Source organism: Stegostoma tigrinum, chromosome 3, assembly GCF_030684315.1.
Source record: "Stegostoma tigrinum isolate sSteTig4 chromosome 3, sSteTig4.hap1, whole genome shotgun sequence".
NCBI classification, from domain to species: domain Eukaryota; kingdom Metazoa; phylum Chordata; class Chondrichthyes; order Orectolobiformes; family Stegostomatidae; genus Stegostoma; species Stegostoma tigrinum.
In genome coordinates, this window is record NC_081356.1 from 18,823,759 (window position 1) to 18,840,418 (window position 16,660).

The following is a 16,660-nucleotide window of genomic DNA, read 5'->3' on the forward strand; positions in this document are numbered from 1 at the left end:
GGAATGAGGTAGACCACATGTGATCCTTCCATTCTTGATTGGATAACACTCTTATTTTATCAGGTTCAATCATAGGCAGTAAAGTTGACTGTGCTGTTTTGCTGCTGCTTCTTCTAAACAGCTGGATTGACTGAATCAAGAGTCTCCTACTAACTCCTGGTGATTGTGGTGTCAAGGAAGTCCGATGATCAGATTTTGAAGATTTGTTTATGATTGGAAGACAATTGACTAATTCCTTCAAACCTGTGAAATCAGTAGTATCTTTGATCTCTCAGTCCTGAAGAGTTGTCATCCACCAACATACTTAATCTCAAGTCCTTCTATTTTCTCTTCTGTGACAAATGAAGTCTTCTCATTGTTCAGTAAAGTTACATTGATCACTGGTATTTGGTTTCTGAGCAAGTTGAGGTGATTTAATGTACTGTAGAATTTTAAGAGCAAAGCATGCTTTTCTGTTCAGAATTTAGATGGGTTTTTGATGACGTACTCCTGTTTCACGTAGTATTGGTCTCTATATTAAGCCTATTCTCAACATCCCTTTCAATTTGAACAATGTTCGGCCTTTGTCGTGCAGCACTCAGTAAGTTTGTGGTTCCACCTCTCTTCAAACATCAGGTGATTTCAAATAATACAGGAAAACTACCCCTCTTAGTAAAGTTTGAAATGAGTTGGATGAACATCAACCAAATGATTTCTGTCATTTCGGGCTGAGATAAGCCACCGTTTAAAGCACCTTTTGTACCAAGGAATGTTTGAGTTGCACTTCCAAAAGTGGTTTATCACCATTTAAAGATATGGGCTCTTTGGAGGTAAATCTTAGTAATTTCTTGAGGTTTTTTCCAAAGACGCTTGCTGTAAGGTGGTTAACTGTTTTGCGTAAGTAAGCCTTATTATTCTGTGGTTCTGTTGTTGCTTTTGACTTTTTGCACTTAGTCACTCAGTTTGAGCCAACTTGAGTGCTTACATCATCTTTACTTGGCTTTGCCTTACTATTATTTTATTTACACTTTGCCATCTCAGCTAAACTGAACAGGTTCCCACTGCTTCTGACTTGCCTTGCCTTATAATGCAAACTCTAAACCAGTCAGCTTCTCATATCAACAGTGATCAGTCAAGAGATGGACATGTTGCTGTATGGCACCATGCTATATCAATACTGCACTCGCACCATCTACCAGCTACAGACCAAATATTATGTGTTACATTTTAATGCAAGTAATCTTCAGTCAAGTCAAGGTAGACAGTCTTCATACTTTAGGTCCTGACACAATAAATTGAGAGGCTATCCAATATCTATCTGGGGCTTGGTCATCACCGTTGGCTTGGCTCTTCCCCCTATTGTTTGCCATTTCCTCTAGAAACAAGACAAAAAAGTGGTTTGAGTGAGATGGATGCAGCTGACGTAACCGTTAACACCGCTCCAGATTGTTGAAGGGTGGTTAGGTGTGCTGAATGACATGTAGGAGGAGCAGAGGCCATGCAGGGTTAGTATTCTGGAAGGAAATGGATAGGCCAGAAAATGTTGCTTGCATTATGAGAATGATAGGTCATGAGCCTTGGAGGGAGGTTGTTGCAGTGGTAGAGATAAAGTATGAGATAGCCGAAAGAAGCTTGTGACATCCTAGTGGAATAGAGAAAGTCATTGACCTTCTTCCTACACTGATGGGCATTTGTTCAGACAATTGATATCACACTGTCAAAGATGGCAACATCAGACCAAGCTGCTAACCTCATCCAGTAGGCCCTCTAAGTTCCCATCTGCAAAGAGGGCACCAATTTCCCCTTATCTGCTATGTCCAGTTAACCACACAGAGCAGCTCCACACTTCCAGTGCTTGACTGAGAGAGCTGCACTTGTTTCAACAAGGTGCCAGCACCAAAAATCCCGACATGGCCTGGCAATGGCGCATGCCTCTGTCTGTGGCAATGCGAGAATCAGGTAGCACCATGTGTGGAGCACCATAGGGACATGATACATAATTAGTGAGGGGTATTTAGGACAGTAGGTAAGAAAATTCCTAGACCTCATGCAGAGAAACCTCCATGACATGTGATGAAAAAGATAGTAAACTGATATCTGGTGAGATTCATACCATTTTTCATTTCATTTTGTTTTATCTCCTCATGTGGAACAGAGACTGCTCACACCAAAGGATTTATAACTTTTTGCATTGATCTATCATGCAATGTTTTGGTGTTTAGGTACATTAGAAAGCTGACAGTATCTGTTGATCTTGAGCCAGGTGTCATGTTTTTGGATTTCAGCTTCTACTACCATCTGGATGATTCTTTCCAGTGTGTGATCCTCCTTTGATGTATAGCTTTCTTTCAGATATGTTAAAGAAATTTCAACAACAATTCTGTCTTGAATCAGTTCTAGCTATAAATCACCACCATCGCTAAATTCTGACCATGGGTAAAGATCATTAATATCATTGTAAGCGATTTCTGCTAGAAGCTACATTCTGCTGTTGAATCTTGCTCTTTCCATTATTGTGTAATTGGTTCTTAATGTAATTGTCAAATGTTTTTACAGTATTGTCAAAGTTATCTATTTGATGTTGCAGACTTGCTCACTGAACTGGTGTGGATGGTTGCAGGCGTTTCATCCCCTGCTAGGTATCATCATCAGTGCGTCTCCAGTGACGGGTTGGTGTTCTGCCCGGTTTGTTATTTATATGCCTCAGTTTATTGGGTTGGTTGGTATTGTTTCCAGTCCTGTTTTTCAGTGGCTCGTATATCAAGTCTAGTTCAATGTGTTTGTTGACAGAGTTTCAGTTGGAATGCCAGGCCTCCAGGATCCTTGGCAAGTCTCTGTTTGGCTTGTGCTATTACAGATGTGTTTTGTCCCGATTTGAAGTTGTTCATCTTTATCCTTGTGTATTGAGACCAGTGAGACCATTGCACACGGACAAAGACGGACATGAATTCGACTGGGACGACACATCCGTAATACCACGAGCCAAACAGAGACGTGCCAAGGAATTCCTGGAGGCCTGGCATTCCAACTGGAACTCCATCAACAAACTGGACCTGATATAAAAACCACTGAAGAATATGAACCGGAAGTAATACCAACCACCCTAGCAAACTGAGGCATATAAATAATCGACGGGACAGAACACCAACCCTTCGCCAGAGGTGCACTGACAATGTTACCCAGCAGGGTGACAAAACACCTGTAACCAAACATGCCGGCTCAGTGAACAAGTCTACAACCTCATCCACAATCTGAGCCACAAACCTTCTCAAAAACTTTAAGGTATCTATTTCTTCTCTTATAATCTTTTGTTTTTAAACCTTGATCTATTCTCCAGCATCTGCAGTTCCCATTATCTCTATTCTGGACCTGCATAATTTAAAAATATGCATTCCCTGGCACCTCTTTGAGCTTTCTATTAAGTCCTAAAGCAATTCTGTATCTGATGGGTTGTTCCTTGCACATTATCTAGTTTACTTCCCTGTCTAAATTATTGATAACCTTAAATCTTCTCGCAAGTAGAATATCATTCTCCATTGTACATAACTGCTGTTACTTCTCTTATATAAATGATTTACTTGAAAGCTGAAGAACTTTTTAAATTGCCTGATGTGGCTGGTTTTGCTGTTTAGTGTTTTAAATTACGTAATGACTTCATTGTACTAAATGTTGAATCATTGGATTTTTCTAGTATTGAAATTAATACTTTTAATTTCTGGATAATGATTACTTGCAAATAAAGCTCAATAATTAAGAAACTTTTGTTGTTTTAATGAAAATTTTCAACTTCATCTTCTAATTTTCCTTTCAGAAATTTTTCTTGATATCTATTGAAGAGTTATAGAGTCATAAAGCATGGAAACAGACCCTTTTGTCCAACTCATCCATGCTGACCACAATCCCAAACTAAACTGATCTCGCCTACCTGTGTTTAGCCCATATCCTTCCAAACATTTCTTATTCATTTAGTTATCGAAGTGTCTTGTAGTAACTGTTCTCACATTCACCTTTTCCTCTGAAAGTTTGTTCCACACATGAACTTTGTAAATAAATGTTGCCCTCATGTTTTTTTTTAAATCTCTCACTTCTCACCTTAAAAATATGCCCTCTAGTCTTGAAATTCTTCACCCTAGGGAAAAGACACCTGGCATTCACCTTTTGTATACCCCTGATGAAATTATAAATTTGTATGAGGTCATCCCTTAAACTCCTATGCTCCAGTGAAAAAATGTCCTAGAGACTATCTAGCCTATCTTTATAACTCAAACCCTCCATTCCTGGCAAAGTCCTAGTAAAACTTTTCTGAACCTTCTCCAACTTAATAATATTGTGCTTATAACAGGGTGACCAGAACTGGACACAATATTTCAAAAGAGGTCTCACACATGTCCTGTGCAAGCTCAACATGACTTCCCAACTCCTATACTCAAATGTCTGAGCAATGAAGGCAAGCACACGAAATGCTTTCTTAACAACCCTGTCTCCACGTGACATAAACTTCATAGAATTCTGTACCTGAACTCCTAGGTTTCTTCGTTCTACAACACTACACAGGACCCTGCCATTAATTGTATAAGTCCCATCCTCATTTGTTTTACCGACCTGCAATACCTTGCATTTGTCCAAGTTAAATTCCATCATGCCACTCTTCAGCCCATTGACTTAATTGATAAAAATTTCTTTGTAATCTTAGATAACCTTGTTGAAAATTTCTAAATAATTCAGAATTATACTCCTATTTCTGCCAAAAGTGATATCTTGAAGTGTTGAAATGCAGTTAAAAAAGATCTGTTAAGAATATAAAAGGCAGCACACTTCAGTGGGACATCTTTTGATTACAGATCAACGGTTCCCTGTTTCAAATTGTTGGAGTGAGTATTCAACTGGTAAATTTTTTTCAAGTTCAGTTTTACAGAAAAGTCACATACTGACAAAGAATTGACAGCAGTTAAGTTAGTAATTTAGCCTAGTGAAACCTGATCTTCCTGATGGTGGCAGACATGAATCAAAAACTTGAATTAACTTGCCTGAAGAAGACATTAATTAGAATCATACAAATATAAACTACAGAAGAGGTCATCCAGCCCATTGTGTCAGTACTGCCGAAACTAGTGTAAATCGACATTAGTTCCACTCTCCAGCACTATATCCATAGCCTTGAATGTTATGACATTTCAAGTGCTTATCCATGTACTCTTTTTAAAGGTTGTGTGGTTACCCTCCTCAACTATACTTCCAGGCAGTGCAATCCAGACCTCACCACCATCTGGGTGGAAAAAATAAAATTATAGCAAGAAGTTAAGCTAGAAAATGGCTCATCATTGTTCTGTAACGAAAGGGACTTTTAAAAGTGCACAGTCAGTAAAGGGCACATGGTCAGAGGGAGGTGGATTTGAGTGAGACGGAGACTGAATGCATATATTTGGGAATTTGTTCAATGTGGGAATTCAGTACAAAGGGAGAAAGAGGTGCTTTGAATAAAGTTCTCTGAAAGAAGTGTGCTGAGTAAGATATTTGGTGATATTTGGAAAGCTGCACTTTTTTCCGTCTACTTTTTCTCAATAAGTTCATTTGGTTGGTAAGGTTGCAGTTAGGGACCATCTTTAAATTAGTGCAAGTTAGTCAAGGGATATTTTTTCTGCAAACGAGTAATTATATTTGGACTTAACTGTGAATCATCAAGAATAAGGGAAAATCAATACCAATATAACAAAGTAACTAATTCTCAGTAAGAATGTAGTTAATGTAAGTGAAGTGAAGCCAAAATGTAGCAGTTCAACTTAGCCAAGTAGAATGTGGAACTTCAGTGATGTCCTAGATAACTACAAATGCAGGAAGTGTTACTAGATGCAGGAACCTGAACTCCAGGACTAGGAGCTCAAGTCGCAGCTGGAGATTCCTTAGTGTATCCACCAGTTTAAGTGTTAGACTCATAGAATCCCTACCATGTGGAAGCAGGCTATTTGGCCCATTGAGTCCAAATCACTCTTTTGAAGAGCATCCCACCCAGATCCATATGCCTACGATAAACCTGTAAACCTGCAATTCCAATGGCAAACCCATCTAAACTATGTATCCCTGAACACCATGGGCAATTTAGCACGGCCAGTCCACCAAGCCTGCACGTCTTTGGACTGTGGGAGGAAACCGGAGTACCCAGAGGAAATACACACAGACACGGGGAGAATGTGCAAGCCACACAGACAGTCGCCCGAGGCTGGAATCAAACCCCGGCCTACCCTTGGATAGCATGTTTGGAGAGGTGGTAACACTGTAGCTTAGTCTCTTTCAGGCAGAAGGTTGAATGGGTGGTTGCCAGCACGGGCTACGCTCAAAAATAAGATGGTTCGAGTTAATATATATTCACTAAAGAGGAAAAAGTAGAATAAACAAAATAAATCCAGAGCTGCCTGGATGACAAAGGAGGTAGAAATTATATTTTCTAATCAACCTGTTCAGAGATGTTATGATATACCTCTGGAGCAACTGGCACTTGAAACCAGGTCAGGAGATAACACTTCATGACATAAACAAAATCCTTTCACTCACAATCGAATGGCTTTTCCGACCAGCAAATCAGTTGTGTTTACAATTGTTCAATTTACATGCAGAACCCATTAAGAACAATGAGATATCATCAAATGTAAGTGAGAGGTAGTGAGAAAGAGGAAAGGGCTAAATAAAAATGGAGTTGAAAGGAGAGAGAATTTAATTTTTTTTTCTATGAGGACGTAGGATTTAAGATAAAGAACTGCGCATCAGATGTCAGCTGGAAAATGCAATTATGAACCAAGCAGCTTACTGACAATGGAGAGGTGATGGGAAGAAGAATATTCGAGAAGCACAGAGGAATTACAAGACAAGACTGGCAGCCAACAGAAGGGAAACCCCAAATTCTTTAGGGTGGCACAGTTGCTCATTGGTTAGCACTGCTGCCTCACAGTGCCTGGGACCCATTTGATTTCCACCCTCGAGTGAGTGTCTATGTGGACTTTGCATGCGCTCCCTGTGTCTGTGTGGGTTTCCTCCAGGTACTCCAGTTTCCTCTCACAATCGCAAGATCTGCAGGTTAGTTGGATTGGCCATGCTAAATTGCACTTCGTGTCCAGGGATGTGCAGGGTAGGTAGGTTAGCCATGGGAAATGCAGGGTAGCAGGGATAGAGTAGGGATGTTGGTCTGCGTGGGATGCCTTCAGAGGGGTGATGTGGACTCACTGGGATGAATGGCCCACTTCTGCACAGTAGGGATTCTATGATTCTTCCATAGGTATATAAAAAGTAAATGAGTGGTAATAGGAAGATTAAGGCTGATGTTGAAGCAAAAAGCAGATTTATACATGGAGGAAGGTGGCACAGCTGAGATATTAAATCATTTGCAACTGTCTTTACTAAGTGATTACATATTACACAGACATTGTTACAGAATCAGAAAGTCTATTATTAGAATGAATCAAGATTAATAAGGAGGAAATGTTCGATTGACTGTTGTACGTAAAGTTGACAAGAAAATAGGATCAGATGAGATGCTTCTAAGGATAATAAAGGAAGTGAGTGTGCAAATGGGAAATTATCTTTAACAAGAGATAACAAGGTGTAGAGCTGGGTGAACACAGCAGGCCAAGCAGCATCAGAGTAGCAGGAAAGCTGACGTTTCGGGCCTAGACCCTTCTTCAGATAATTTCCACCCAGACTTAAGAGAATAGTTATAGGTCATACAGTAAAAAGGACCGTAATAATGTGGGTACAAAATTGGCAGAGTGATAAGAAACAGAATAGTGCTTAATGCATGTTTTTCATGATAGAGGTTGGGTTATAGTGGAGTTCCTCAGGGGTCAGTTATGGGAACCTTGCTTTTTTGGATTTAGTTCTCACAGGGGACAACTTCAAAGTTGTGAACTGTATAAAATTTGGGAGAGTTGCCAACTGTGAGGAAGACAGTGTGTAATTTCAAAAGGACACAGAGAGTCTGGTGAAGTAGGCAGGTGGGTGGCAGGTGAGATTCAATATGGAATTGTGTGAGGGGATGGATTTTGTTAGGAAGAATATGGGCAATTTAAAGCAGCCGATCTTATACCTAAGAGTATGCAAGTATGGATGGACTTGAGTATATATGTGCATAGATCATTGAAGGTAGCAAGAAGTTGGAGAGAGCAGTAAATGAAACATAGAAATCCTAGAATTTATTAGTGTAAGTGTAGATGACAAGAACAAGGAAGTAACGCTGAATCCGTAGAAGTCACTTCTTAGAGTTCCATTGTAGGATAGTTTTGGACACAACATTATAACAAGAATGTGAACATGTTGAAGAGAGTGCAGAAGAGATCTATAAGCAAAGTTTCAAGAATATGAAATAAATTGAAATTTTGTCAACCTTCTCCATGGAAAGAAGAAGACAATGAAGAGACCAGATAGATGTTTTCAAATCACTAGGGTTGGGACAGAGTAGATAAAGATAAACTGTTTGTGCCCATAAAAAGATCAAGAATAAGAGGGCACAGATTTAAATTGATTCTCAAAAGAAGCAAATCAGAGGTGAGAAAAACTTGTCCACACTAGTCATTTGGGTGTGGAATGCACTGCTTGGAAATGTATTGGAAGCATGTTCCAATGAACATTGGAAATTATTTATTTCTATTTCTAAATAACAATGTACAAGGGTATGAGGAAAAAGGTAGAAGAGAGACTCTAAATCAAAATGCTCATTTGGAGAGTTGGTGCAGATAGAGTGAATTGAATGGCATCTTCCTGTGTTGTAGTGGTTTTTTTTATTAGCTATTTTGAGCTTCTACAGGTAGGCTTTGTACTGTTATTGCTTCAGCATATTTTCCAAGTATTGGCTGTTGTTTTCATGGGAGATGACTGGCTCTGTGCATTTTTAAGTTGCTGAATATTTAAAGTATTTTAAACAGCTACTGGAATTTTTAAAAATCTTTCTTCTTGAATAGCCATAGACTTCACATAGCAGATTTCTTTACGCTAGCACTGACTGGACAAACTCTGTACTGCTGTCTGCCATATTATATGTTATGGTTGTGCCCACTGATACCATATGAGATGCTCTCTAGGTAAGCCCATTGCCACCAATTTTCTCTTAGTATTAGTCTGCATTTTGACACAACATGCAGAACGATACCCACACAATGTCCACTAAGGGGAGCATCGTGGCTCAGTGAGGCACTGCTACCTCACATGAACTGGGCTCAATTCCATCCTCAGGCAACTGTCTGTGTGGAGTTTACACATCCTCCCCATGTCTGAGTGGGTTTCCTCTGGGTGCTGTGGCTTCCTACCGCAGTCCAAAGATGTGCAGGTTAGGTGGATTGGTGTTGATAAATTGCTGGTAGTGTTCAGCAATGTGCAGGCTAGGTGGATTAGCCATGGGAAAAGCAGAGGTACAATGATGGAGTAGGGGGCTGGGGCTGGGTGGGATTCTCTATGGAGGGTTGGTATAAATTCAGTGGGCTGAATGGCCTGCTTCCACACTGTAGGGATTCTACGACTATCAATATTATTGATAGAAACAGTATGTTTAGTACACTTTACGCATTAGGTACATTACATCTGAGTTTCATGATAGTTTCTTGTGAGACCTCAGGCTAGACTTAAGAGCGAGGAGTCATTGTTATTTAATTACTTTGAACTTAGCACTTAGAACTGATTAGACCTTTCTGGCAAAATTCTGAAAGTTGGAGTTCATTTTTGGGTAATATTTAACACTTTCAGGTACTAATTTTCTGATACAAGATAGAGCATAATGATTATGTGTATCCAGTGCGAAAAAAAGTAGTGTTTCATCTATAACAGCATCATTTGCCTTTCATACAGTTTCTTTGTTGGGTTGTCATGTTTAGGCTTTGTGTCAACAGAAAAAAATGCACTCTGACTAGGGAGAAAAATATTGTTCTCTATCACAAAATTGATCTGTTTGCAAGTGCTTTACAAAGTGAATTATTCTTCAAGCTTAATATCCACTAATATTTGAGTAAGTTAAGTAGCCATTCTACAGCAATAATGTCCCACAAATTGGATTGCTGTGTATAATTAATGGGCTTGTGTCTATTTTGGCAGTGTTGGTTGAACATGACATGTTGTCTAGGATTCCATGCTCACCCTCCAGTAATGTTGAAGGCTGTTTAACATCAGATTGAACAGATAGCTAAGACTTTGGTTTCCAATCTTACTTAATGGACTGCATCTCCAAAAACGCAACACTGAATCATTGATGCACATGAATGGCAAGGCAAATTTGTGCTCAGATCAAAGATGATTCTCAATCCTTCCTTACCATTCTCCAATAAATGAGTTAAACTTATCTGCAACAAAGGCTGCACCACTTCTTTGGGAATTTACATGAAAATGTGAACATATTCCTCTTACCTTGCTCCCACCTCCCAGGATCCCGCAGGTGTTGTTCAAGGTATTCTGCGTCACTTACATGGCACTGGGTTTTCTATCCTCAGCCATTACGATAGTTTCTGAATAACCCGAAACAATCTTCACACAGATAGTTGCCTGAGGGTGGAATTGAACCCAGGCACTGTGAGGGAGCACTGCTAACAACTGAGCCACTATGCTGCCCTTGTGTGTGTTGTATGAGTGTACTTATCGTCTGGTTGAGGACCAGGAAAGTCAAATATACCTACCAGACTCGTTGGCCTTCACACCTAGGAGATTGACATTATAGTTTGTACATAACTTCATCTGAAAGTTTTCTGCCAATCACTTCTGATATTTGAGAATGTAGTGAATTATTTCCAACTAGAGTCAGATGATGCCTGATTACATGGAAGTGGGATATAAATGAAGAAGGGGTTACGTGCTGAACCATGTCACTGAACATACCTCATCAGTCTGAAACAGAATGGCATCTAGTTCCCACCTGCCTAAGGCTCCAGAACCTGCTGATGATATCCCCACATGGTTACGGCAGTGTTCAGGGGTTTCAAAGCTGTTTACAAGGGATTGTAACTTACACAGATAAAGGCAGGAAAGTGAGAAGAATTTAGCCTGCCAGAATGGAGTTAAGAAAAACACTCACAACAGTAATTGGAGCAACTCAATATCAGAGCCCTATGACAACTGACTAGAAATGCACAAAATGATTGGTAAAAAAAACCAGGCTTTTTATTTATGCTAATAGGATGGAGAAGGGTTTGTTTTGCTTGCACCTGAAAGTATGTCTTTGGTGAGTGAGAAGAAAATGTGTTTGAATAGACTAGTGCTATCCTAGTTTGGAATGTATGTATTAAATTAGCTTCAAGGCAATTCAAGAACCAAATTTCTCAGCGTCTGTGTGTTCTGGTTCCCTACATGCTTCTGACAATAACATACTGCCCTGCACACTTGGGAAGCCTTAGGCTTCTTCCCAGATAATGCAACAAAGAAGGTAATTAATACAACAGTGTTTACTCCAACATATCATTCCCTGTGAATAACTGACTGTAAATAAGAACAACATCAATCAAGACTTGTAAAGATTTGAGCTTATCAAGAATAGCCAGCATGCGTTTGTGCTTGATAGAGTTAATTTATTACTTTTTGAACAAATTGTGTTCAGTATAATCAAGGGAACTGCATTAGAAGATACTTGTTGATTTTCAAAAAGCATTGGATAAGGGTCTGACAAAAGATATGCACATTAAAGCACCTGGTCTTAATGTACACATACATACAATGAAATGACTAGAAGTATGGATAAATGCATGTTTTATGATGATCATGGAGTGAGTAATGATATGCCGAAGAATTTTTTATATAAATACAAATTCTTGGACAAAGACAAATATGGAATAATATCAGAGGCTGCAGGAGATGAGAAATTGAGGAAGAATACAGGATAGCAAAGATAAGTGAAAAGAGTGAGATATAGAATAGCAGAGACATATCAATTAAAAGACAAGTCTTGTGGAAAATACTGTGAAATGATGTGCACTCCAAACAGTGATAAAGAAATTCAGTCGTGTCCATCATTAAAAGTTGGGTAGAAGTTGGAGTGATCATTTCAGAGGCAAATGGAATCTAAGTTTCATAGGGAAATTGCAAACAAGTTAACATGAAATGCTGAATCTTTTTGACACCCACAAGCAAGCTGGATGTGGCTAGGGGGCATACAGTTTTGAATGTTGCATCTTATACAAGAATGATCTATGCTGTAAATTGTGAATAACATTAAAGGAGTAGACAGACTGATGAGACAAGCAGATAAACAGGCAAATTAAATTTATTGTAGGTAAGACTGAAATATGCATTTTGGAAGAAACAGCATGAAGAAGTGGATTTGTTTAAATGGTACTGTTAGAGATATTTGTGGAGCCTCCTCCTCCAGTGAGTTGTTTAATTGACCGCCACCATTCATGACTAGATGTGGCAGGACTGCAGAGCTTAGATCTGATCCGATCGTTGTGGGATTGCTTAGCTGTTTGTATCACTTGCTGCTTATGCTGTTTGGTGTGCAAGTAGTCCTGTTTGGTGGCTTCACCATGTTGACACCTCATCTTCAGGTATGCCTGATGCTGCTCCTGGCATGCCCTCCTGCAATCTTCGTTGAACCAGTGTTGATCGTCTGGCTTAATGGTAATGGTTGATTGGGGGATATGCGGGGCCATGAGGTTACAGAATGTGCTGGAGTACAATTCTGTTACTGTTGATGGCCCACAGTGCCTCATGGATACCCAGTCTTGAGTTACTGGGTCTGTGTGAAGTCTGTCCCATTTAGCACAGTGATAGTGCCGCATAACGCAGTGGAAGTTATTCTCAATGTAAGCAGAACTTCGTCTTCACAAGGACTGTGCGATAGTCACTCTTACTGATACTGTCTTGGACAGATGCAGCTGCAGCCAGCAGATTACTGAGGATGAGATTAAGTATGTTTTTCCCTCACCACCTGCCCCAGACGCAGTCTAGCAGCTATATCCTTTAGGACCCGACCAGCTCAATCAGTAGTATTGCTGCTGAACTACTGTTGCTGATAGACAGTGAATTCCCCCACCCAGCATACATTTTGTGCTCTTGTCATCCTCAGTGCTTCCTCTAATTGTTGCTTAACATTGAGGAGTACTGATTCATTAGCTGAGGGAGGACTGTGCGTGGTAGTCAGCAGGAGGTTTCCTTGGCCATGTTTAACATGAAGCCATGAGACTTTATGGGGTCCGGAGTCAATATTGAGGACTCCCAGATTAACTCCCTCTAGAATGCATACCACTGTGCTGCCCCCTCTGCTGGGTCTGTCCTGCCGGTGGGATAGGACATATCGAGGCATGGTGATGGTGGTGTCTGAGACATTGTCTGTAAGCTATGATTCTGTGAGTATTACTAAGTCAGGCTGTTGCTTGACTAGCCTGTGAGACAGCTCTCCCAGTTTTGGCACTAATCCCCAGATGTTAGTGAGGAGGACTTTGCAGGGTCGACAGGGCTGTTTCTGCTGTTGTCTTTTTCGCTGCTTAGGTCGATACCAGATAATCCATCCAGTTTCATTGCTTTGAGACTTTGTAGCGATTGGTACAACTGAATGGCTTGCTAGGCCATTTCAGAAGGCAACTGAGAGCCAACCACATTGCTGTGGGTCTGGAGTCACATGAAGGTCAGACCAGGTGAGGGTGGCAGATTTCTTTCCCTGAATGTCCTTAGTGAACCAGATGAGTTTTTCCAACAATCGCCAACGATCCCATGGTCATTCACAGATTCATGATTCCAGACTTTTTTATTATTGAATTCAAGTTCCACCATCTGCCGTGGTGGGATTTGAACCCGGGTCCCCAGAGCATTAGCTGAGTTTTCTGTATGAATAATCCAGCCATCACCTATATCTGCTACAGTATCAAGAAATTATTAGGTGGTGAGTTGAGACTGTTAAATGGCTATGAATTGACTCTTTCAAACTCTTACGGACATTCCCGTCCCAAAGTTAATTGGTGAGGTGGCAATAATGGGATTGAGTTTCTCACTAGCATCAACTCATGAATTATTTCCCCACCTCTTCACACTCATAGCATCTCCTGGGAGAGGAAAATTTTGTGCACGAACCATTAAGTTACAGGGCTTTATAAGATGACTGGTCTTTACTTGACTCACCATCTCCTTAGCTCTTGCTATTTCCATCGGTATCATTCTAGAGTCACATAATTGCCAAGGATGTTTACTTCTGAGGTTCCCAGTAACTTTAGCTAAGTTTGCAGGACGACCAACTTGTGATTAGAGAGAAAAACTAACAGCATGGGTTCAATTCCTACACTGATTGAGGTTACTATAAAGGGCTCTTCTTCTCAACCTTTCCCCTCACTTAAGATGAAATGACCCCCAGCTTAAACCACCACAAGTCTTTCTCTTCAATGAGAGAGCAGCTGACAGTCTGGTAAGCCCGTGGCAATTTTGGTTCTTATACCATTGTGAATAAAGAATCACTTTTTGCTGTTGCTTATTTTTAGCTTGGCAAACTTTAAATTGAATGGCTATTCTTTTGAAAATCATATTTTCCACAATTCCACAGCACAATGTTTTGTGATTGAAGCGGAAAGTGCTGGGAACATTCAGCAGGTCTGGCAGTGTGGAGAGAGAAGCAGAGTTAACACCCTGGATCCTCCAAGAAGTGGCCATTGCTGTCATATTATCACTTCATTCCTACAATCTGCATCCAAAATTTCTGATCCTGGTTTCTTCAGAAATGTGAAGCAGATCGATAGGAAATCACTTCCACTTTTTCACTGGAGTGTAGGAGGTTGAGGGATGACCTTATTGAGGTCTATAAAATCATGAGGGGCACAGATAAGATGAATGACAAGGGTCTTTTCCCTAGGGTGGGGGGAGTTCAAAACTAGGGGGCATACCTTTAAGGTGAGAGGAGAAAGATTTAAAAAGGACATGAGGGGCAATTTCTTGTTACACAGAGAGTGTGGTTTGTGTGTACAGTGAACTACCAGAAAAAGTGGTGAACGCAGGTACAGTTACAATGTTTAAAAGACATTTGGATAAGTTCATGAATGGGAAAGGTTTGGAAGGATGTGGGCCAAGGACAGGAAGGTGGGCCAAGTTTAGTTTGGGAACATAGTCAGCCTGAAGGGTCTGTTTCCATGCTGGATGACTCTGTGCCTCTGTGACTTCCTTTTAGCACTGGATATTCAGCAAGAAGACAAGTGACCTCCCCTTTTAATGAATTAAGTGCCATATTCTGTTAAGTGTTCATTAGCTGATGCATTAAAAAGCTATTGGACATTTAAGCTCCTTCCAGTGCATTTGTATACATGTGAATGTGTTTGTAAATGGGTGAATATGGAGATATGCAGGTGGCGAGGATGACGGCTGGTTAAGTACGTTTTCTGTGCTCACTCGTTTTGCACTACTTGGAGTCCACCAGCCTCGTGATTTGAATTTTTTTTAGTGCGGAGAGAGGAGGAGACACAGTTCAGAACATTGAACAGTGAATGAGTAGATACGTTGCTGTATGGGATTGTATTACATTGTTTCACACGTCCAGCCTGTTCCAGCAGTGCATGTCCTTTGGCCAAATAGATAGGTCTGAAAGTCAAAGGGAACCAACAATGGAGCAGACAAAGTCAAGGTTTCCATGACATTCACTTTAGGGGATAAGTTTAGGCCCACTTGGGGGAATGGCCACCATCAGTCAAATGCATAGCCCTGTCAGTGTCAGAGAATGGAAGAGCAGTTAGTGTTGATGCAGAACTAAGAGAGGTGATGTGATATCCTTATTGATTGAATAGGAAGAGCAGATGGACAAGGTGCATGACTCGTGAGAGTTGTGGCCCATTAACCTTGGTGAGATGAGTGTGTGGTGGCAGAGTTACCAAGTGCTGACCGTGTGTGTGTGTGAAGCATCCCAGAGAAGATGATGGCATTTACCTTTGCGGAGAGCAGACGATCACTAACCTTCTCCTTCTACAGCTGTGTGTTGCGCTTCACCGACGACAATACAGAAACTCTGGCCACTATCTTAGTCTAGGAAGGCTGAGACTTGTGGGTGGGCCTTCAGTCAGACTGAACAAGGATAGCCCTCCTTTCCCCAGCACCAAGGTCTCTGTTTGCAAAGTATGGAGCAAAGTATGTTTCCAGGACATTTCTTTGGTGATCATGCTGAAACACCACAGTGTGAGGGCCATTTTCAGGCTTAGCAGTGTTTGAACTGACGTACAACTGGCCTTTAAGCATAGGATCAGAAGCATGGACTTCACAAAGTCCTGGGAGTGGTGAACACTTCCAGTTTCCTGCCACAAGATTTCATGAGGGGGGCTCTGAGGAACGGGTTCTGTAATTAATGACATGAACAGCAGAAGATTGTGTTGACATCGACTGTGGTAAGGAGGTGATGAATGTTGCTTGAGAAAACCAGGATTTTTCAGTCTAACATATCCTGGTTAACCATCCAGAAGTTGGAACTGTTTGAAGTCCAAGGTCTTCTGAAAGGCTCTTGGAAAGCCAGGGCATTGTCAGTTGGAATGTCAAGCTTCCTGGGCGATTCCAATGGATCAGCACATCACATGTTTTGGCAGCGCAACGTTTGGGTCCTATGTCCTGTCTCCCAGTAACGCAAGGTCTGGGCCAGTACCTTGAGTCAGTATGACTCTGCTGCTGAAAAAGAACCATATTTGACTCAAAGTTAACTCTGTTTTTCTCTCTTGATAGCTACTGTCAGCACAGCTGAGACCTTTCCACACTTTGACCTCCTGTTTTC

The 16,660-nt window shown here is 40.8% G+C and overlaps 1 protein-coding gene across 7 annotated transcripts in view; it reads left to right on the top strand.

The window, feature by feature from the left end:
• The window catches only part of LOC125450691 (ephrin type-A receptor 5-like), a 313,119-nt gene that overhangs the window by 249,002 nt on the left and 47,457 nt on the right, over nt 1-16,660 (top strand). For 2 of the 7 annotated variants that reach the window (XM_059643671.1, XM_059643679.1), the window contains one exon: nt 64-2,933. The exons of the other annotated variants lie outside the window; for them this stretch is intronic. In XM_059643671.1, coding sequence (XP_059499654.1) covers nt 64-134 — 71 coding nt within the window. In that variant the 3' untranslated portion in view covers nt 135-2,933. Of the gene's footprint in view, nt 1-63; nt 2,934-16,660 lie in introns of those variants that run through there. 7 annotated transcript variants of the gene reach the window in all.